Below are 24,586 nucleotides of genomic sequence, written 5' to 3'. Positions count from 1 at the left end.
AATTCTTACAGATCAGGGATAACTTTCAGAACATCAGAGGACTTCCAGAAGAGTTTCTGCAGTTGTCACAGTCTTTTCCTTGTTTGAGCACTGAAGAACTTGCCTTCTATAATTAAATTCTCTGCCACATACAGGATCACCTAAGTAGCATCTTAAATCTTCCAGATCTTAAATTCTTCCTTCCCACTGATGAAGGCAACAAGAAAATCCTACAGCTCATTGGAATATGAATAATAAGATTGGAGATGAATAGTAAGATTTGGGAAAAAATTGTGGTAAATAAATTCCATGTCATTTACAGGAATTGAAGTTGTCAAAGGATAAAGAAGTTAAAAAGCAGGAACTTATTTTCATACCTAAACTGTGGTAATAACCTGCATGCTCATCTTTTGAAAGCTATGTGAAGTGAAGAACTGTTTGTAAGCTGTGTGTGCTACCATGAATATTCATTTACTGGTCTTCAGCACAAGGCAAGGATAGAATGCTTTTCAACAGCTTGAATTTTTGATATTGCATAGCTACTACTGGCTGACAGATATTAATGATTCTTGACAGAATGCTTATCTTTGAGCTGTTGCTGTAATCAATCAGCACAAGAGCAGCAGGCTATTAAAATATTTTTCTGTCAAGCTCTCTTGACATGCTTTGAATGGTACACAGCCTCAATGTTGGGTTTGGATTTCTTTAGGTGTTTTGTTTGTTGGAGTCGGTTTGTTTGTTTCCGGTTATTTTTTGGCAGGTTTCGTTGTTGTTTTGGATTGGTTTTTTAATAAGAGAATCTACTTGAAACCACACAGCTGGACTTTCTTGATTAGAACCTCTTTAAGTTGTCCTTAAATATCAGCCCTGATGCTGAGCATTCAGAATCCAGTCACCATGGTTTCAGCTCCTTCTGACAAATGTCCCTCTTTTTTCTATCCTGCCTTTCTCCATCTGCACATCTACACACTCTTCTTTAAAATTATTTCTCCCTGTCAAACTCTTGTCATCTACCTGGCCCATAATTACTCTTCATGCTTCCTTCCAGAAGTTCTACCCTCCTATTTTCTCTCACTTCTTCCAATTTTCTATTCAATACCCTGTCTTCCTCCAGCCTTTCAGAACCCTGTCATGGGAGCAGTGATTTAGCAGTCTCTCTGCATCACAAAGCCAGTAAAATTTAAATCAACAGCTTAGCAAACCCATCAAAGAGGTTGCCAGACCTTTTTGGCCTCAGTAGAGAAGCCTAATGACTAGGCGGGAATCAAAGTTAAATTAGATGGTCAGGAGAATTGGGTCTCTTCACAGATAGGAAGAGGGTAAGAAGGGAAAGGACAGGGATACAAACCTAAATATGTAAGCACGGGGTAAAAGAGCAGAAAAGGAATGCAGGTGAGGTTAGGAACACAGAACACAAAGGAGCAGCTGATAAATGAACTTGTGAAAAAAGCACAGAGAGGGTTTAAATGTCCAGTTTTCTGCATAGGCTTGGCTTTACTGATATCAACACAGTCCAAGATTAAAAGACACTTCAGTGGCACTGCAGAGGGAAGGAACAGATACACAATGGTATGGTGTGTACAGAGCACAATGCAAGCCACTCTGCACTAGTAAAACATGAAGAATTAAAAGTGGCAAGACAGGCAAAGCAGAGACCTGGAGCAGTTTGTATATGGCCACAGAGGAGTGTGTGAGAGCTGGGAACTCAACCCAAACCTGCCAGCTCAGGGCCTCTCCCCTATCCACCAGCCCCACACTGTCAGCCCCGAAGAGACAAGCAACAGGGTTTTTCCACCTTTTGCTTTGCTCTTTGCCTATCAGCTTGTTTCCTTTGCAGGTCATAACACTGTTTGCAGTATCCAGGACCTTCTGCAAATTCAAGAGGGCAACAAGCACCAATCTCTCTGAATGTCGGGTAAATTCCAGAAGAAAAACACTGTCTCTGGCTGAATCTCCATTACAAATAAAATGTACCAAAAGCCTGCTTAATGAAGAAGCAGTTTGAGTTGGGACCACGTTCAACAGGGTCAGTAAGTGAAATGCAGTAGAAGGCTGAGCTGTGGTTTACATGCATCCCTAAAAACTTTGTTTGAAGAGCGTGTCAACATCATGATTGCCATGCAAGACCCTTTAGACTGAGCAAGTCAGACCAACAGAACACAGTGCCAGTGATAACAAATACTCCAGTGAGAATGTTGTCTTTGCTAGAGGCTAATGAGTATAAATTAATCCATTTTTATATCTTAAAGCAAATACTCTATGATTTTTATTTGCTTTTCTCCATTATTTCAACGATGAAAGCTTAGGGAACAAGCCAGAAAGATTTTAAAAAAAACACTTTAAAACAAGCCAAGGAACACTAGACAACAAATCCAGAGAGATTATTGCAAAGGACTCTAAAGAGGACAAAAACATTGGGTCCTAACAATATCCTTCATACAAAGCCTAAGTAAACAAGTTGTCACAAGCAAGGTGTGAAAGAGAGGGATGAAGTCCTTTGTGTTAATCTGCAGACTGACAGAAAAGAGAGCTTCTGCACAGCCACAAATCTCTTCAGAGCATTTTCACTTGCCCAAGTTCTCATCATCAGTGTGCCATCAGAGACAGCATCCATCCCATCCATACAGAGGCCACTGCTCTGCAGCTGGGAGGAGAGGAGACAGTGGTTCTTCTAAGCATGCTGCCAACATTTTGCATGTTGAACCACTTTTCCTCCCCACCTATGGGGATCTATCCCATTTACCATTATTTTTCCATCAGTGACAAGCTAGAGGTGTTAAATCCTGAACAGTTCTAAAGACTACGACATATTAGTGTTGTTTGAGAAGGGCACAGGAAAGAGGGAAATTGCTCAGAAAACCATTTTTGAATGGAATCACTATGAGGATATCCAAAATAGAATAGACTGTGTCTTCATATTCCTAATCCAAATGCAGGAGGGAAAAAATACACTAACATATCACACAAAAGGCAGAAGATTCTTAAGGGAAACCTTTTTTACTTCACCTCACACATTAATAATATGTTTTCCCTTCCAGATGATGACCACTGGGATCTGAAAATTTACAGCAATTAATGGCCAGTCCTGACTCCCTCTGCTGGCACTTCATAGAGTCTCCTCTTCCTCAGCCTTTAGAATACAAGCAATGTACTTTTAGCAGTTCCAACAGTAGTGCATAGTGGTAAAGTCTTGTCACAGCAGTTTCATTAAAATGTATAAGTATTTTGTTAAGTCTTGAAAAATACTTTGGAATCTTTGAGGGTTCATTATCACAGTTTTTATCTTTCCTGTATTATTCTGCCCTTGTACTTACAGTCTAGTACATTCAGACGTCCAGCTAGATTCAAGTTAGAACAGAATTAAGTAGTAACAAACATAAAACCTCTCCTTGCCTTAATGCATGAGACTTTCACACTTCACACAATAAAGGACAACTGCAAATAAAAGTCTTAAACCAAATTTATCAACACTGCAGTAAGAGTGAAGCACACAGAAAGCTTTAAATACTAAAAGTTGCAAGCTGGCAGTGTGGGAGCTCATTAAAAAAAGCACTGCACAAGAATGCTCAAGGCAAATGCCATTCAAACTTTTTCAACTCTGAAGTTATTTAATCGTCAGAGCAATCACAAGGGATAAGGCATTGTTTAAAGGAACTGGCTTCTGTAGGCTTGGTGCTGTTCAGTCTTCTGGAAAGGTATTCACTGTAAATGTGCCATCAATTTAAAATGTTCCTCAGTTCTGAAAAGCAATCTTTCTGACCTGAGGCTTGATACTTCCAGTTGCAGAGCACCCTCAGCTGAAACAATCCAAACAACGTGTGGCTTCTGAATGCCCCAAAAGACCACAACCACAAAACACGGGCAAACTGAAATATTCTGCAAGTAGAAATACTAGTTTTACAGACATACAAAGCTAAATTCATCATTCTGTGTGTGTTTGTCACCAATTTCAGTAAACCAGAATTAAGACAACATAATTTCTGCATTAGTACTTCGTACTAATTTTTTGCTCATTCCCTGAGCATTAAAAGCTACGGTACCGGGGCAGTGTCAGGAAAAATCTATGTTTCCATATAATATACATTTGCACGAACTGCCCGGGTTCCCTTTTCATTGCATTTACAGTTTCTTAGACTGTTCTGACTGGATGAAAACCCGCTAAAAAAGCAGCATGGAAATTACTGCAGTTGCTACAAAGCTGTGGACAAGTCTGTCTGAGACATCTGCTTACTTACTCAAATTTAAAAGATCTGAGTTATTCTGGAAAAGGTGTAGCAGCATCAGTGTTGCCACACAACTCCCTCCATCACAGTTACAGTCTTTTCTTGCTGAAATATTCATTTCTACACTGTTTTCTGTCAGGTAGCAATCCATACAGAAGATCCACTTCTCTCCTTGCTTTCAGGAAAACCACAACCTGGCCCAGTCTTCCCAGATGTATGTTTAGTGAACTGCTGTGGTTTTGTTTCATGATCTGTGTATCCAGCATCCATAAGCATCCCACGAAGTGCATACATGCACCAAAAGGCAAATTAGCATTAGCAGCTGCCATAGGCTCTCTCCCATCATCTTGGAGAACAGTTATACTTGCGAGAACTTCCAGAAAGCCACACTACAGAAATTGATCAATGACATTTAAATTTTTACCATAGGGTTTTAACAGGTGGAAGTTTAAAATTAAAGGGAAAAAACTGAGTACAGTGTTGGTGCTGACACTTGTGTGAGTATCACACAGTACTCAGTACTCAACCCTGCCAACACAAACCAGCAGGTTTCAGAAGGACCCCAGCTGAGGGAGAGCTTGAAGACAAATGACTTAACAGCTGCCATCTGGGACAAGAGTTTAATTAACATAATCAAAGCCATTATTAGGTTAATCACCAATTAGCATCACCAATTAACTCACTTATGGCCAGTCCCAAATATCTAAAAATCAGTGCCTGAAATGAAGCAAACACAGCATTCTGTAGTATCACACTGGACCAGAGTGAAACACAGCAGAAAAGAATTTACTCCCCAAAAGAAGACACAAAGGAGGATGCTTTTAAGGATCTCAGCAAGCAAAACAACATAAAAAGCCCGAACTTTTATAATAAAAAGCAAAAAGTCACACTTGGCTGAAAACCAGACATGTTAAAAAGCACGTGCAGGTGCAAGGCCAACCCCCTCTGCAGAAAACCACAGCTGTGCTGTTTGAAGCAAGCTTACAAAGGCACCGCTACCCCAGACCAGCCTAGCTCATGCAGTAGGTACATACTAGCCACTGACTAAAAGTTCAATGTGTCCATCGCCCATCACCTTTTCCCAGGTGCTCCTAAGCTTCCCTCATGCCCTGGGCTCCAGCAGCACCATTTCTTCACCAGATGCTACTGCTGCCACAGCTAGCTGGGGGCCAGCCCACGCTGCTTCTTCCAGTGGGTGCTTCCCCACAGCACAGGTTTGTGTGTGGGCTGGGCTGTGGGCACTGGCAGCTAAAGGGTGCCTGCATGTCCTAGCTTGTCCTCAGAGCAGTGACTTTCAGGTCCTACACATGCCCATCTTTTTGCATGATTCATTCTCTTGGGTTTCATCCAGAGAAGGCAATACATATAATTTTCATGTCTATTCAGCACTTCCACTGACATCAAACTATGTATATGGCTATCTCAATAACTGCATAATTTTGTGTGTCTTTCAAGTTCAACACTTTCCAATAGGTCACTATTAAGTGTCCTTACATTGCTGGTATCTTTCTTGAAAGAAGACTTGGGTTTTTTCTAAGAATCCTCTTCTACGAGTATTCTCTTGCTGTCAAATTTTAATATCCAGCCCTGCTGTTCTTATATACCTGCTCTGAAGATCAAAATACCATTTTTAAAAATGGATACACACCACCCCTGCTCTCAGAAATGGCTGACCTTCATTATCTCAACTTGAAAATTGAAAGATTTCGAAAGTTACAAACATGAGTCAAATGGAAAATAGAGAGAAAATGTGTAGACAACCCTAATTATAGATGTTGTTACATTTTGTTCTAATGCTATCATAATGACAGCAGACAGATAATAGCAGTAAAATCATAAATAGTAGGAAGGACTCAGAACATAAGGAATAACACAAAGCACATCATCAGCCTGTGGAATGAACAAAGCCATCAGTAAAAAAAGCTCTTTGTTTTAGGGTTGTGTTTGTTTTCCCATTTTAATGAGAAGACATGGGTTCAATCAAGCTATATTGAACATGATCATAAAATTCTTGAGGTTGGAAAAGACCTAAAGATCTTCAAGTCCAACTGCCACCCCAACTGCCACTGCCGTATTCACCACTACACCGTTCCCCAAATGCCATAGCCACATCTTTTAAATACCTCCAGGATGGTGACTCTTCCACTCCACTGGGCACTCTATTCCAATACCTGAACACACTTCCCATGAAGAAATATTTACTAATATCCAATCTAAGTCTTCCCTGGTGCAACTTGAGGCTATTTCTTCTCATCCTGTCACTTGTTAGCTGGGAGAAGAGACCAACCCCCACCTGGCTACAGCCTCCTTTCAGGGAATTGAGGAAAGTGATATGGTCTCCTGAGTCTCCTTTTCTCCAGGCCAAACACTCCCAGCTCCCTCAGCTGCTCCTCAGCAGTCTTGTGCTCCAGACCTCCACCAGCTCTGCTGCCCTTCTCTGGACTCACTCCAGCCCGTCAGCGTCTTTCTTGTAGTGAGAGGCCCAGAACTGAGCACAGGATTTGAGGTGCGGCCTCACCAGTGCCAAGTATAGGGAGATGAACATTTCCCTGGTCCTGTTGGCCATCCGCTTTCTGATAAATAATTGTTATCATAGCTGTTATGCTCTGTTTGCTTATCTGAGTGTGATTTTTCAAGTCCACAGTACAAATTACAGCATACCCAGTGTATTCACTACAGAGAAAGAGCACAGAGATCACACACAAGGCATACAGAAGCACAGTATGGTTTTGTTGTTACCCAGGTATCAGCACTGACCTTATCTGTTGATACTGGCAGATAGTGCATACCTGCAAGGTGCAGCTCCTACCTGACAGGACCAGAAATATTAGTGCCAGCATTGAAAGTGCAGTTGTTTCCACAAATAACTGGGGGGTTTAAGATGGTGGAGTTAGCCTGTGCTGCTAAGCTTCTCTATTTTAGTTTTTAATTCCCATTTTAACTTTTACAGTTCATCTACATTTTCTCTTTAAACATTCTGCTTATGTGCCATTGACATACAGGTATGTATATCCCTAACTTGAAAAATCATATGCTCTTATGTCTCTCTTGTCTCCTGCTGTCTAAGGTCAGAGTTTTCCAGTGGGTCACCAGCACAGATAGTTATAATTCTTAATGTTAGGTTCATTGTTTTATATAAGTGTGATAATAACAAAGGTAATAAATTATAAATCTATTCTGCCTCAGAGACATAGCAACATAAAGTCAGGTTTGCAGTGTACCAAGTAGGGAAAATCTGAAGCTAAACTACAAATTATCAAGTACCCATGAAAAATACTGGTCAAAAATACGATGTGAAAGCACACAAAACAGTCTCTAATTCCTCCAATAGGCAATTTTTTGCTTGAACATTGAAAACTGACAACATATTAAAATCTCTATGAGAAGAGTAAGTGCAATTGCAAGATTCTGAGTCAAGTTCAGAAGAAATCCAACCCTTTAATGAAAGATGTTTTACCTTCCTTTACTGCAAAAGTTCTTGAAACACTGGCAGTTCTCACAGGGTTCTCAAGTCTTTGCAACTCTCCAGAACACTTCAGGAACAGCATGGCTGGAGCCAGGAGAGGAGAAATTGACCCAAAAGTAAAATCTGATCCTTAGGGTAAACAGGTTTTGTGGAGTGCATGTTATTTTCTTCATCTGGAATATTTCTATGCTGCCCTCCCTCCCCTAGGGGACCTGACCATTCAGAACTGGGGCACCAAGGAGCAGCTTGCTTCCCCTACCCTCCCTGGACTTGGGATCAGCAGAAACTGGGAGGAAATTTGCTGTTTCTCAGCTGTAACTACAGTAAATGCGCTTTTTTTTTTTTTTTTTTTTTTTTTTTTCCACTTTAGATGAATCTACAGCCTGTTGAACTGAGAGAAGCAAGAAATCCTGTGGCATTTAAAATGACCAACAACCAATGGGCATTTTAAAGAGCAGGTTGGTTGGGAAAGCAGCTCTGCTTTACAGGAGAGCTCTGGCTCACCAGGTAGCTGGCAACTGATGGTAAAGTCTTCCAAAACTGCTAGAACAGAAGTACTGCTGTGTAGCTGCTGAAGGACAAACTTTCCCATTAGCAACCAGCAGGAAATTTGGCTGTGTTGGCCTCAGGCAAACCTTACTGTGTATCAACCGTTTTGTGCATCACTGCATAGAAAATGGTACAAAACCAGATACTCTTCTCTTAAACGTAAAAAGACATATTCTCTGGCAGGTTTAAGGCTAGAGACAGCAACTAAAGGAGGAAAAAGCAGCACTAGCAGCACACACACATGTATAAACATAGCAGTCTCAGATTTAAGTTCTTCAACCCATATTGCCTTCTTCTGTGAAGCAGCTTGTTTCACTGCCCATTTACCCAAAATTAATCAAATTCTTCAGCCATCTCCAGTGTTACCTTAAAGTGTGGGCCCACAGATCCTGCCCCCAACAGGGGGCAATAACCAACATCAAAAGCTTACAGGAAATCTTTCTCATTCACATGCAGCTGCTTTCCCAGAATTCTTCCCCACTGCTCTCCCCTCCTGACCTTGTCTCATATTAAATCTCTGGAGAGTGAGTACAGCCATGATGTTGCTTACAGAACAGCTGTAGGAAGGAAAACACGTAACTACTGCCACAAGGGTGGTATTTGTGTCATCAGCACTGATTCAACATTCACACCTGTTTGGGCAGAGTGTGCAAGGCTAGAAAGTTAGTTCTGTTCCTGACCAGTTCTACCACAGCTAGTCCCCCAAAGCAAGAGGAGAAGACAAGCTGCACAGCAGACTGTTGTCCTTCCCAACTGAAGGCAAACAGCTTGAGAAATGTGGTTGCTCTCAGGCTGTCACCTTCCTCAGTTTTTGTATGTCTTATCTACCCCAGCATTTCACTGTTGAACTGCCCATTTCATTCTGCTTTGGACCCTTGCAGTTGTACCAGAACTCCATGTACCGAGCCATTCATACTTTTTTGCATATAGTTGCCTGCTGTATCATATTTTCCATTTCAACTCGAACTGGCAATGACTCAGAGCATTTTCTACTGTATGGCTGCCCAATGATAAAACACAATGGTCCCAAAAAACAGTAGTCTTCCCTCCAGTCTTCTGTATTATTGAAGGTTGCATATGAATAAAAGATAGCTCCATTCTGGACCTGAACTGCACCCTCATGAAAGGAGATATCTTCTATGTTGGCATAATCACAATCTGAATCTCATGCACTTTGTACAGTACAATATCAAACCTGATAAAATCAGCACAGTCAACTGGCCATACTTACCTCATGCCCCAGCATGCATTTTTCCTCACATAAATAACTCTCTCAAATTCCCTGTTCAAGTCTTTGTCTGCTTTAATGCATCATCACACTTCAAACCACACTCTTTCAGCCACAAGGGCCAAAGAAGAGAAACACTGCCCATCTTTTGGGCTACCGGTCTGTAACCAGCATGAAGAAACAGCTATTTTAAACATGCACCATATTAGTTTCTGGGTTTTTTTGGAAAGCAGTCAAAAAGGAAGTTTAAGAGTTTGTAAAGGAAAAGGAGAAACTTTAGTTTCAACTTCAAGTTCTATTTCTCTCTCTCAACACCTGTTCTCCCTTTTGCTCACCCACACACACCTCATCATAACACCAAAGGAAGCAAGGGAATCACAGTAACCTACATTCTTCCATCTCACACCTGTCAGTGCACTTGGGAACTGACCAGCAGAAGCCCAAAAAAGCAGACAGTCAGCTGTACTGGCCTGAAAGGACCTTCTGATGCCACCACTGGAAAACAGGAGCATCCATCTACTTGGCTGCTTCGAGTCACTCCTGACAAGGTGCCTGGCAATGTCACAGAGATCTCTGCCTCACAGGTACTGCTGTTCTCATACTTCTGAACATACATGGAGAAGTTTTGATTTGACTCTTGTGGTTTTCACAACAAGTGTGCTGTCTTCTCTTATATCAGTGAGGGAAATAAAAAAATCTGACTCACCTGCCTCTCCCCTTTTCTTTTTTTTCCAGAAAGCTGCCTCTTGTTCAGATGGCATATTGCAGTACCAAGCCAGCATCTACAGGTGGTTCACTGTTATCAGGTGCCTCTTGGAAACACCTACACCAATGCATGCAGCATGGGGAACAAACAGGAGCATCTGGAACGTGAGGCAGGTCCCTCCCTACCTCCCTGCACAGAGTCTAATTACCTAAGAATGGCAAAGAAGGGAAAATAGGTCATGGAAGGTAACAGCACAGTTAACACCTCACCTCGATACGGCCTCAGCTCCCCTGTGCCACACTACAGAGCACCAGCAATGGGATGGCAATGCCTCTTCCAGACAGCACCTGGCACAGCCTCCAGTCACTTCAGTTTACCACATACATGAAGGTTCAGAGCACTGTTAGACATTGTTTTCACTGCATGAGTGGATCAGAACAGCTTTATGGGCCAAAGGCAGCACACTGATAGGTCCTCTTCTCCTTCCCAATGCCCACAGTCTGTGCAGCACCTACACAGCACAGTGGTTTGCTCACAGTGATTTCTGTTTGGTAATTCCTCTATGATTTTCACAGGAGGTTGCTAATTTAATGTGGAATAAGGCTCCTTTCCAGAAAAATGCCCATTTCCCCCCTCACACATTCTGTAGCTGTCATCTCATTACTAACCTGCAGTCAACTCATTTGCAAGGAGTGTGAGAAAGACAGTTCCTAAAATCTTTAGTTTTGGCATACTTAGTTCCTGATAAAATTGATTTTATAATTTTCTAGGTCATGAAAAGAAAGGCTTTTATGAAGAAAAAATAAGTAGAATCAAAATTATTCAAAACAGAAGTTAATCAAGCAATCAAAACTTATTTGCACTGTTGCAATATAGGAAATCACCTTAATTTCCTCTCCCCTCTCTCCCTCTGGATTTAAATGAAGTAATCTCGACAAGAATTTTAAAGTTCAGTAAATGGTTAAGGAATGAGAAGCTCAAGGAATTACAATTTATAACAACTTCCCTCCCAAATAGCAAAGGGGCAGAACAAATCAAATTGAATATATTTTCTGGTTCCTTGTTTCTTGTTAAATTTTCTCTGTGAGGAAAAAATTTTCTCTGTGAGGAAAAAAAAAAATAAAAGCAGGATGATGCTGCTAGTGTGGGATGGCAAAGCTCAGAGTGGTGACAAGCCCAGAAATGAAGGTCTATAGAGAGAAGTGAGAGAAAAATGGTGGTCCATTTTAGGAAAGAGAACTGGAAATAGGCCACACGAGATTTAGGGTGCAGTTTTGTGAACTAGTCTCAGTGGATACTGGGTTATTTCCAAGACCAAATCACTGCCAGATCTGTGTGTTTGATGCAAAAGGATGCACACTGTCCAGGACCACACACACAAAATGCCACAGCAGGCCTGACCATTAGGAGATGAAATTCCACTGATTTGCCTTCTGAATATGAAAGAGGGGAAAGGTTTTGGACAGAAACATTAGGAAGTGTTGGTTCAAAACTGGAGCAAGTGTGCTACTTCGTATTTGGCAAAACTTGTACAAAAAGTACAAACTGTCAGTAAGTCATACAACTGTAATAAGTAAGCTTACAGTTTTCAGAATTCACTTGATGAAGTTTCTAGAAGCTCTGAGACTGCTTAAGACCTTTGTGGACCAGGATGACCCAAACCCTCCAATATTATTTTTCATGCTTTCCTAGTAAATCTTAATTTTATCAGAAAATAACTTGCAAAAAAATTCCTCATTCAAGTTCAAAGGCAGAAATTAATTATCTTAAGTCCAATTCTGTCTCCTTCCATTTGGCCTTGTTACACTTCAAAGATATTATCAATCTCCAGTTCCCTCTTATTTAGTAGTGAAAGTCCTGCAAGATCCTTGCAAAAACAATGAAGAAGTACCAAACCACAAACCCGAATCATCCTGCTCACCTGCACCCACCAACCAACACATACTTGCTTTTGGGATGGTGACAGGGGAAGGCAAGGTTTGCCTATCATCTCACCAGAAATCTGAATTCCACACCACTTGGTACAGTTACTGGTTTGATTTCAAAGAAGGAAAAAATCATTCCTAATTCATGTTGAGGTGAGTCAGAAAAGTCAGGCCTTCATACCTCAACTGTTTCATTCTTTACTGTAAGACACTTGAGATTTTAGAACCTACTGGCTGCCAAAATCCTTTGGTTAGAAGAATAAATTTTTCTACTTTTCTTCCAGGCAATAGGACCTAACTATTAATATACTACTTGTCTCCTTCCACATTTTTCACACCAGTAGCAGCAAGAGTTGCTGCACAGTGGATAAAAGATAGTGATATTTTTACATATATTCCATATTCTCTCAGTAGATCAGAATTTCTTCCAACAGGCTGCTGCTTTTGATAGGATATGTCTTCAGGTAATAACTCAAGCTCAGATCTACTGTATTTCAGAGCTTTCAACTCCAAGAAATAGACTGCTATGACCCACAATTGCATTTCTCTCCCCTAAAACATTCCCTATCACATTTATAAACAGCCAAATCTTCCTTTAAAATATAAAAGCAGCCAAATGCACTAAAACTCACTGATCTGGTAAGCACAACTAAGCCTTATTCATTCTCAAGATGTCATGAGACTGCTTATTCAAGTGGCTAAGGTCATATCATGATCTATGAACCAGTCACACATTCCAGCTAGGCAAGCTATTTCCACTCCAACACTTTGTAACCTGCAGTAGGCCTGTTTGAGTCCAGAAGAATGTAGATATTAAAATAACTATATAATTTTTGGAGGCTGATGCAGAAGTGAAAAGTGCTTAGAAGATGCTTCAGAACTTCCATCATATTCCACATATTTGGTGACAAGTGGCACAATGTGTCATATGGGTGGATGTACTCTTTTACTATATTTTCCCCCATGCCTATCTAATTGGATTTTCCTTAGTCAGAAATGGACTTGTGAAGAACCAAATCCTTGTCCAGGATTGCCATCCTTCAGCAATACAGTTGGCTGCTTAAGGAAAGGCCTCCCAGGAATGCAGAGACAATGAAAAATTTGTCAAGTTTTTTGTATGTTGCATATATTTAGCTAATTCCACAAGTGGAAATCCATAATATAGTTCTGACAGACAAGCCATGCTCTTCTAGATTGCACTTGTGTAATTCAGCAATCTAAGAATAAATTTGTAAACTGAACCCCAAGGTTTGCTGTCCTGCATAGCAAAGTACTGTGTCTCTTGCAGAGTCTTCATTTTATTGTAGGGAACAAAGTATTTATTTTGCAAATTATCCCCTGGTTCCTGCCTGAAATATTCTTGCTCTCTCAGTCCATGCTCTGGATGCATCACATTCTTCTCTCACAAATTAACTTGGGTTAATCATGTTCCTTTAGATTTTAAAATAAGTTGGTTGCACATTCTGATTAAAGTTTGATAGAGCCAGCATATTTCAGTATTTTAAATCTACTTATAGGAAGTAATGTTAGAAATGTCTAAAGAAAGCAAAATCCTGCATGTGACATGAAACACATGAGGTGAAAAAGAAAGATGTCCATTGCTGGGACACCTACTTATTTTCCTTATCCTTCTCCTTCCTATTAAAGAGTTAAAAGACAAAATTTAGAAACACTGTGTAAAACAAAAAGAAAAGGCAATTATCTATAACATTACTGTACTGTGAACTCTCCTCAAATCCTGGAAAAACTAAACTATTAACACTTCACAGCTTTCATCTTCTCTCCTGTCAAACAGAACTATTTTTTCTCCATTTGCATTTACAGTTCTTTCAAAAGTTGTCCAATGTCCTAGGGATCAATGTTAACTCTGCAGGAGAGAAATGGATTGTAAAAACCTTGAGAATTAGAAATTTTTAGAAAAATCTCACTTCAGAAATTGTCCTGATGGGATTTGCAGAGTACTGATAGAGATACAGACTATATCCTAGGACCATTCTAGCAACTAAATTCTAGTATACTCTGAGGTAGGGTGATTCTTTAGTTCTATTAGGCTGAAGTACAGCCTGAAATTTTCAGTCATTATGGCAAGATAACATATCAAGGGACAATTCATAAAGCATGGGTATGTGATGTAGCTCTGGAATATTTATGTTCTTTTTCCCTACAGCCAAAATTATACAGGCCATTACCATTGCCCTTTCCAAATTATATTTTGCCAAAAAATTAGTAGTAATAATTTAATCTAGCTTTAATCTGGCCATATACACTTTAAATAACAAGAAAGGGAATACTGGTTACTCATTTTTGTATTCTAAGAAATAACATCTCACAGAGAATTAATTTAAGCTTCCCCAAGCCAGGCCAGGAAACAAAGTATTGCCATACTAATATACTGACAGAAAATAATTTCTTTCTTCTTGCTTTGAAATGTGTTGGGGTGAGGAAGGAACTAACCCGTTATGAATGGGCCATTCCTCATATGCCCATGGTCATTAGCTAAGACAGATTTATTACATCATTAGCACTTGTGTTGTGAACATGAAAAGCAACTTTGAGTCCATCTTCGCTTGGAGACAATTTTTGTAGGAATTCACTATTTCGATAGCTGTCACATAAAGGCTTTTTTTCTGGCTTTAACACCAGTGTTTTATCATAGAACCAGAGACTCATTCAAATTGGAAAAGACCTTTAAGATCATTGAGTCCAACCTTAACCCAGCACTGCCAAGTCCATCACTAAACCATGTCCCCAAGTGCCATATCTACATGTCTTTTAAGAACCTCCAGGATGGTGACTCTACCACTCCACTGGGCACTCTATTCCAATACCTGAACACGCTTCCCATGAAGAAATATTTACTAATATCCAATCTAAGTCTTCCCTGGTGCAACTTGAGGCTATTTCTTCTCATCCTGTCGCTTGTTAGCTGGGAGAAGAGACCAACCCCCACCTGGCTACAGCCTCCTTTCAGGGAATTGAGGAAAGTGATAAGGTCTCCTGAGTCTCCTTTTCTCCAGGCCAAACACTCCCAGCTCCCTCAGCTGCTCCTCAGCAGTCTTGTGCTCCAGTCCCTCTACCAGCTCTGCTGCCCTTCTCTGGACTCACTCCAGCACCTCAGTGTCTTTCTTGTAGTGAGAGGCCCAGAACTGAGCACAGGATTTGAGGTGTGGCCTCACCAGTGCCCAGTACAGAGGGAGAAATCACTGCTCTGGTCCTGCTGGCCACACTATTTCTGATACAAGCCAGAATGCCACTGGCCTCCTTGGCCACCTAGGCACATGCTGGCTCATGCTCAGGTGCTCTACCAGCACCCCTGCATCCTTTTCCACTGGGCTGCTTTCCAGTCTCTCTGCCCCAAGCCAGCAGAGCTGCACGGGGTTATTGTGACCCCAGTCCAGGACCTGTCACTGGACCTTGTTGAACCTCACCATTAGCCTCAGCACAGCAATCCAGTCTGTACAGATCCCTCTACAGAGCCTTCCTGGCCTCCAGCAAATCAACACTGCCACATAATTTGGTGTCCTCTGCAAACTGGCTGAGGGTACACTAGACCCCCTCATCCAGATTATTCCGAAGGATATTAAACAGGACTGGTTCCAATACTGAGTTCTGGGGAACAGGCTTGTGCTTCAGTACAAGCAATCCTGAAAAAAAACAAGCAGGTCCTGGATGTCCTTATCCAAATAGGAGGCAGCTTTTAAGAGCTAAATTCTGACTTTGCTGTGTTGTGAAGCCTGTCAGCACTGATGGCATCTCTCCTCCATGGCCAGTCTGCACTGAATGTCAATGATGTAACTCTGCAGGCTCATCAGTGGGGCTGGAACTGCCACCACGACCTGGTGCACCCCACGCTTACCAATGAGAAATACTGACGTGCTCCACTGGAAATTGCATCCCTCAGGACTCAGATGTCTGAAGGATTGTTTATACACCCAAAAAAAACCAAAAACAACCTTGTCTATCAGTTTTATTTCTATTTATCACAATGACTTTGAGGTTTTGTTGTTGATTTTTGGAGTTGGCTTTTTTTTGGGCCTTTTTCTATTTGCTTGGTTTTTACTCATTCTTTACATTCTTTGAGATATTTTCACCTTTAGAGATAACCAGACCAAATCCTGCCCTAGTAGTTAAACCCTCTTCTAACCTACAAGGAAACTCTACCCACTTTTCTGCCAGTCTTATCACTTTGCTGAAACTTGCTGTAGCACAGAAATATATCCACAACACTTTTGGTGGTTCATTCTAGTGGAGAAAGCATCCAAGCAAAATAACATTCAGAAGTCCCAAATAGTTGCTTAACAATTATAGCAATAACACACCATCTCTTCAAATATCATGACTAGCATCAAATAAAAAGTAATAAGGCACAGCACAGAGGGGTAAATGAACAGAACTGCAAAGACCAGCCATACTTATTAAAAATAAATTTTAAAAAATTAAAATCCAGGCCTTTAAATTAACTAATAGTGTAGTGTTGCTGTTGGCTAAGATAGATGAGAATGAAAATTTATGCAAAACTATCAGCCCTATAGAAAGTATGCCATCTGCAGCTTCAGGAGCTTGCAAGGGGTGTGTGATATCTGAGAGATTGTTGTCATCTTGCCAGGGATATGACAAAGACTAGGAATTCAAGAGACAGTTTTTGCAAGATAAGGTTTCTTCTTCCTTTCCCAGCATGTCCCCAAATCCAAAACATAGTACTGGTAATACCCATGAACACAGAGAAAGTTGGTTTTGGGTTTAAAATCTCTTAGGCCTTTGTGCTGCACCCATTAATGATACCCTCAGCAAACATAACTAACACTTGGCACATGGCTGGCCTTTCGTGTCAGGCCACCAGCTTCTAACAAAAATGATTTCAACACATTCCCCAACCACCTAGAAGGGGTTCTAGGGGTAAATTAATTTCTCTTGTCATTAGATAAATGTTTAGTAAATGGCCACATCCATTTGCTTTTCACCTGATGACCTGCTTTATGAGGGGGAAATCATGCCTTAGGAGGATCATCAAACATGATGCTGCCATGCCTCTATAACTTGTCCAGGTGTTTTGATAACAATAGTCTACTTTATCAGTTCCTCACTTTCCTTGTTCAAAAGAGCCACTAAACACTTCTTACCCTGCTGGAGGTCACCAAAGCACACCAATGCTCTGTGCAGCTGTGAAGAATTGACACTGACCTGTACATCATGATACCTGCCACCAAGATTTTCTTAAAGCTCTCAAGGATGGTCAAACTACATTCCTTTCAGCAGGAGTGCTGTAAACAAAACTGCCCATGTTTTCACATCTACCCAATGTTTTTCTCATTTCTGGATCGTTTTAGTGTTTTTGTTTGGTTTGGTTTTGGTGGATTTTTTGTCTAATGAGCAAGAAACTATTCACAGACAAAGCTGATCAAAGCTGAGACAGCTACTCCATTCTCCTGGGATCTGTGTCTGCCTTAATCAGAGACATCAGCTGAAGTGCTGCAGGACTGCATGATGCCCGTGTTGCACACTACATCATCCAGAAGAGGAGTGGCTTGGGTTTCTGGACTGTTTTGATTAATCAACTCAGTGGCTGGCAATTCATCACAGTATGCAAGCATACATGTTCATGAATCTGACCTTTTAACTCCTACTTTTGTCTTTTTCCATGATCCCTCTCACTATCTGGTCTAAGTGTAGTGTTTCACAGGGGAATTGATGATTTCATTTAGCATTCAGACATGTGCCTTTTCCTTCCTATTTTGAATGATTCCAGCCCTGTAGTTCTGAAACATAAACTTTAAGAGATTTAGAGATTTTAGAGGAGCTAAGATTTTAGTTAGAGATAAGCTTTACTAGAGTTAATTAAAATAAAGGGATTTTGTAAGTAGGCCTTGATGAAGTTAAGAGTTAGTAGTTAACTAATAATTGATTGCTTGTCAACACAATGTTTAGTTAGCTGGGTTTATAATGAAGAATACAGAAACTGACAAATAGCTTTTAGGAACATAAGACAATTGTGGGCCTCCTCTGTTCTGAAACCAATTGAAGACAAGGAATGGGAGTTCTACCAAGGTTCATTTGTCATATTTGCATTGAAAAGGTAGAAAGGTCAAAATGAGGAAGACTTCATTTACTTCCTCATTTTGGGACCCCTCCTCAAGAAAGGGACCACCAACCCATTTCAAGGAACAAACTACGCATGCTTAATAGCTTTTGAAATGATTAGCATACGAAGCGAGGAATGGGATGTACCAAGATGATGAATATGTATTTGTATTTTGGGTATTCAATTCTGGTGTGGATAAAAGGACTCTGTAATCATTTGAAAGGTGCAGTGTGTATTTGGGAGCTATCCCGCACGCTGTCCGGCGTCGCAATAAACACACACTTTCTAACTTTAAAACTGCTGGAGAGTTTTTGTCCGTCACAGTTGGATATTGGTGCTAGATCAATATCCATACTTCTTTAATAAATCAGTTCCAGTAAGTTCCTACCTAACAACAGACACTAAAAACTTGGGATCTTTCAATGCAACTGAAAACATCAACAAAAGGCTCCCAAAATGATGGATTTTGCTCCATTGCTCAAAATCCAAATAGGCAAGCATCCATCAGTATTATTTTATGTCAAAAGTCAAGAATGCCAAGTATTTTCAAACTGATCATCCCTACTCCACCTGCATAGCAAGGGGATTGCTGACACAGTGCCCAGATACAAAAACTGCAAATTAAAGTCCTCTGATTTTTGCTAGTGCTTAGGAAAAATAAACAATACCCAAACCAACCTGACAGAATCACTGAGAAAAATATATAAAGACTGTAATTTCAAGGCATATGTCTCCATAGAGAAAAAAACAAAAATTGAAACACCTTTTTTTTTTTCCTCAAGTATTAAAAATGGAAAATATATGTCTTTCTGCAGACCCAGACAGTGGTTTTAAGCCTGGTTTTATGTAATGTCAGCCTCACTGAAAGATCTGTCTGTAGACATCTTCCCTATTAATTAGCAATTTAGTGGCCATCTGTGGAAAGGGATAAGCAAATATGTTTTTCATTTAAAATTAAGCTGAGGAATTAATTGATTTTACTTCCCCTAGTAACTCATCCTTCTCTCTATATATACACACACATACACTCAATAAAGAGAGGCAAAACCATGCAGGTCAGTTCAGAGATGTGAAGATATTTTGCTTTGCAAAACTACAATTCACCCTGTGTTCAGGAAAAGCAGCTACACAGTAATAAGAAACACAAGCTTCCACAGAAGAGAAATTGTTAAAAGCAGCCACTGGGTACTTCATCTCTATTTTAAAATAACTTGATCTTCCCAAACAGATGTGCACTATTTGAGGTCAAGAATCAAAAGCAATTTTCACCTACCCCCTCCAGGGGAGCTGACGAAGTGACAAAACATCCCTGGGGTTATGAGTATGCCACAGGCCCCACAAATCTAATTAGGGGCTTCACCTTCCCATATCAAAATAACCAACAGCAAAACACTTTCTCTCTGAAAACTGCAGCCACAATGAGGTCAGCAGGACAGCATGTGCATCATTGCATTTGAGAACACAAGAACACCTCCCTGCAGAAGGAGGCCCTGAAGCAGAGACCAGGGCTGCTGAGACAAAGCTATTCTTTCTTAAACTTTGTCCCAAGTGTAAACACAACCAACAGAGTCAGCCCCACAGGCTCAATACCCACACACAGCTTATTCACCTCAACCATGCCTTCCCAGTGTCTGTGCACAGTTAATATGATGTACCCACTCCCCCTACAAGCAACATACATTAAATTTTTTACTGGGTCAACATTTGCACTCAACTCAGCCAAAATTCCCACTGGTCCAGGACAGCTTCACTGAAGTATTTCTAAATTTTTAATTAAAACTTACCTGGATTTATTATTTACCATAATGAAAGCCCGAATAAAAGAGAAAATGGAAGTGGTCCTACCTACTTTTTTTAAACAGCTCTCTGATATCACAGCAAAGTACTATTACTAGTGGTCAGTGGGGCTACAGAGTTAATGCAACACAAATGAAATTCTGCCACAGGATCAGCTTTACAGAGGGAGTCAGCAGTGAGCAGAAGGGGACGTATCCTGCTGCCCTGAGCAGCAGGGCAAACCACAATTTTGTCTTACGAAAGATGGAATTACAGTGTTAACTCCATCTCTCTGGGCATAAGCATACTAAAGACACATGGAAGGACACTAGTTATGAACTGCTTATGCTTTCAAATAACTCTAATATTCTGAGCCTCTCTGGCACAAACACCCCATTTGGATGTCACCACAGGCCTGTGCTGACTGCAGCACAAACCTTTCAGTCAATTTGCCAGTGGAAAAGACAGCAATGCATGTCTTAAAAACACTTGTTTACACAGCAAGTCCTCTTCAGAAACAGAGGCTCAACAGACAACAATCCAAGATCAAAGAAGAAAGTATCACTGCTATTCACACCTTTCTTCTTCAGAAACTATTCAAGATATAGATCCACTAAACCAAAACAAAACTAGAAACCAAGTTGCTAGAAACAAGGACTTGAAAGCCTTGCAAAGCCACCACATCACCTGGCAGTGTACACACCATGACCAACCTTTCCCAGAGGTACAAGAACTTTGCACAGTCTAATCCATTGGATTAAAAATAATTCTGAGCAGGAAGAACTCACACTTCTAAAAGAAAACTCTTCCTTTTCCTCTACTTGATGCCAGCATCTGCTTCCAGGGAAGCAGCTCTTGAGTGCCCCTACCAAACCATGGAGCACAGCTCGTGGAGCAAACTGAAGCCAAGATCATCTATACCAATAATCAGAGGGAGGGTGCAAAGGCAGTGTTGTGACTCTGAATGGATTCAGGACCCACAGAGCTGTAGCTTCTTTGGCACCCTTCAGTGGGAGGGCAAGTCCCTGCCATGCACTGTGCCCTGACTTTCTGCAGGGCAGCCTCACATTCGGCCCATGCAAAAAAAGTGGGGCTTGAAGGCATTTTCACACGTTCACCTTCTCCATCACCATTTCCAGAAAAGTCAGTTTCTTTGAGAAATAAAAATAAGGTAAAAATTTCAAAGGTGATCTTACTAATGAAATCGTGACTGTAAGCTTAGCTGGCCCCAGTATTGTTTAAGCCACTAGTCCTCTGATACAGCACTTATTGCTATTCAAATGAGCAGAGGATAAAACAAACAAAAAGAAAGGTTATCATTTTCTTTCTGCTCATCTAAGTCAACATTATTTATGCATAAATTCAGTTTCTTTCTGCCACATTGTCATATGAAGAGCTTGGAACAGGTACAATCCAAAAGAGCCCCATGTACATCCATGACTTTTTGAAGGCTGTGCTTAATCATTATTCATAGCATAGCACTAAATAATAATACTGATTAATACTAGCTGTTCTTGTTCTAGCTAGTATTGTGGTCATAACAATAAGCCAAAGATCAGGATATTTCCTATCAAACGGGCACCTTCATCAGGAAATATGTTTGGAAGCCTGTTTTGTGCTACACCACTACAGTGTCTAATGCACCTTGTCATGAGAAAACTGCAAAATTTTATCCATGTTTTACAAAAATTTGCCTTCTCCTACAGGTGTTTTATTAGGATGATGGGACTCTTGGCAGAGGAAAAAGCTAGAAAAACAAAATTAACAATTTTTATCGCTAAAATATCCCAATCCCTGTGTGATCAACAATGCTTGTCTCGGTAGTTTTTTTCACTAACCTTCGTCAGACTTAGCACTGCACATGTAATCTCAGTGTGTGACTTCAGTGTTGCTGTAAAAGGACACATCAGAATCAAAGGTTCACATTTATACAACAGGCAGTGTGCTGCTAATTGAGTTTCATTATGTATTTGGTTTTCATTTTCTGCTTAGTGAGGATTGACTTTCTCCTACTCTGGATGCAATGTTACCATACAGAAGCTTCTATCTTTCTCCATACAATGACAAGTTTTCCTATGGACAAAGCAGATTTTTTTTTCCTTATTTTGGCTCAAACTCCACCCTTATCTAGAAAACCATGACCTAGTTTAACAGTGGCCACCATATGGTTCTTAACTCCAAGTAGCTCTCAAGGCACTTTGAATGCGGATCCTGCATTGAAATGACAACATGGCCAAAAGTTGGACAGCTTGGCAACATGTGCCCATTCTAACAAGGATGTCTGAGCCAGAGGTGCCCAAGCACAGCCTCACCCCCCTTGCTTCAGGATGTGTCTATGTGCTCAGCCCACGGCAGAGTTTGTGGCTCCTAAAGAGTCCCAGTTCTCTATCCCTTAGAAGACGGTGCTCCCAGACCTCCTCCCACACTCCGACCCACTTACCAAATGTGTACAGCTCTCAGACATGAAAAGAGTTTGCCACATACTAAAATGGAGGCAAAAAGGTGCATTAATTCTTAACAGTTCAGGCTTTAAGCATTTTATGGTTTACTTACAAGACCATATTGAGAGGATATGGACAGAATATTTTTTCCAAAATGACTGAATTTTTGCTAGTCAAAACAATACTCCTATTTGTGATTTAAACCTAACCAGTAAGGAATTGTGTAATACTGCCACCAGAAATATTTTTAGCTGCATCACATTTACCAGGATTCCAGATGTTCTTATGAAATCAGCATTCATGACATGCAGCTATTTGGTGTTGTGTACAAGAAAGACAGAATCTCTAATACTTACAGCCAATCATCATCATAGCCACAGCAAAGATCTTCTCGCCATCTGTCGTGGGAGCGATGTTCCCAAATCCCACGCTGGTGAGGCTGGTCATTGTAAAATACAGCGAGGAGATGTAGACGGAATCTTTGCTCGGCCCGCCTTCCCACTTCCCGAAGCCGGAGGCGTTGAAGCGGTAGGGAGTCCCTATGGACTCTCCCAGCTGGTAGAGCCAGCTCTCCGTGCGGATGGTGTTGGTGTCCTCGTCGATGACCTCGTAGTCGCCGATGCTGTACCAGATGCAGGCCAGCCAGTGCGCCGCCAGGCCGAACACGCACACCAGCAGCACCAGCACGGCCGCCCCGTACTCGATGTAGTGGTCCAGCTTCCGAGCCACGCGACCCAGCCGGAGCAGCCTGACCACTTTGAGGGAACTGAAGAGGCTACTGATGCCCTGGAAGGACAAAGAGCAATGGCCATTAGGATTTCATGTGAAAGCAACAATATTTATAGCTTCCAAAGAAACAAGGTGATCTGTAAAAAACAGATAGTCACCAGATAACAGAGAAACTGTGACAGATAAAAAGCTTAGTGACCCTTTCCAGAGATGAATATATGCACTCCTACCTTCATCCACTACCATTTTGTGGGTTGCTCTCTGAACTTCCTTTTCAGATTATTTGAATAGGTTTACAAATACTTTTGTAAAACCTTCAAACAACAGGCTGTCTATTGCATATCCAGTTGTGAATTCTTATGCAACATGTCAGATGTAATGTCAGAAAGATAAAGAAGGCCAAAAGATACTGGCAGTACCTGGCCATTTGTAGTTTTTCTATTTCCTACAACACATTTCCTATGACTTCACTTTCCTATACAAATTCGTGCACTGATAACCAGTCCTCTGACATTTCTCATATGAACTACACAAAGATTAAATATTTCAAATATCTCACTAAACCCAAAATTATATCCTTTTTATGACAGCTTTGATATCAATGCAGTATTTCTGTGCTGAAAATAATATGGCTCCCATGAAACAGAATTAAGCCAGCATGTAGGACTTTGTACTGTTAACTTTTATACAGATTTGCACAAGAAGTCAAATAAAAAAATTCAGACTCATTTGGAGCATGAGAAGATCTGAATAGCCTATCATAAAAATCCTTCCTTTTTTTTTTCTACTTCCTCTTACCAAGACTATTTCATACATAGAAGTCTGATTAAAATTTAAGCAGACTGGTTTAATGAGTATTTCTGGAAATGCATAATTGCATACTTCTGGTCACCAGCTTTTACTGGAAGTTTGTTTATTCCTGCATAAATACAACTGCCTCAGTATCTTAGGCTGCTTCAATGCACTAGAAAAGATGTTTTATTAAATAATTACATAAAGTATATTGACTCATGTTCCCCAAGACTGCAGCAATATATTTTCCCTTTATTTCATGAATTTGTCATGATTACATTGACTCATTTTCAGAGACAGATGTAATTTGTTACCTGGGAACACACTAGCAATTTCTATTAAGTATCTGGACAAGATCTAATAAAACCAGGGGGTGGGGAGTAAAAAGAGAGAGGAAAAAAAAAGAAAAAAGAATATAAAAAGCAATCTTCCTTTAAATCAGAGATATTTCCAGACATCTAGAAGAGAGAGAGTGAACTATTCTTTTCATTAATATCTATGCCAAACTTTTCAAGTCACTGATACAAAAATTGCTACACAAAGCAAGTTAATTTCCATTTCCCATTCATTCCATACCCAGCTTTGTTTTGTAAACACTGGAGCAAAACCTCAGTGCCAGTTCTGAGAATACGGCACCAAAGGCCTTAATTTCCAGGGCAGGGAAAGCAGGTATTTCTGAACACTCAGTATGGA

The 24,586-nt window shown here is 40.6% G+C and overlaps 1 protein-coding gene across 1 annotated transcript in view; it reads right to left on the bottom strand.

Moving 5' to 3' along the window:
• The window catches only part of KCNH1 (potassium voltage-gated channel subfamily H member 1), a 176,791-nt gene that overhangs the window by 103,757 nt on the left and 48,448 nt on the right, over positions 1–24,586 (bottom strand). The window contains exon 7 of the mRNA XM_053974421.1: positions 22,729–23,158. Within this exon, the coding sequence (XP_053830396.1) occupies positions 22,729–23,158 (430 nt within the window). The remainder of the gene's footprint in view (positions 1–22,728; positions 23,159–24,586) is intronic.

This window comes from Vidua macroura, chromosome 3 (assembly GCF_024509145.1).
Source record: "Vidua macroura isolate BioBank_ID:100142 chromosome 3, ASM2450914v1, whole genome shotgun sequence".
Taxonomy (NCBI): Eukaryota; Metazoa; Chordata; class Aves; order Passeriformes; family Viduidae; genus Vidua; species Vidua macroura.
The sequence above is the reverse complement of the archived record's forward strand: the minus strand, read 5'-3'. Positions and strand labels throughout refer to the sequence as shown.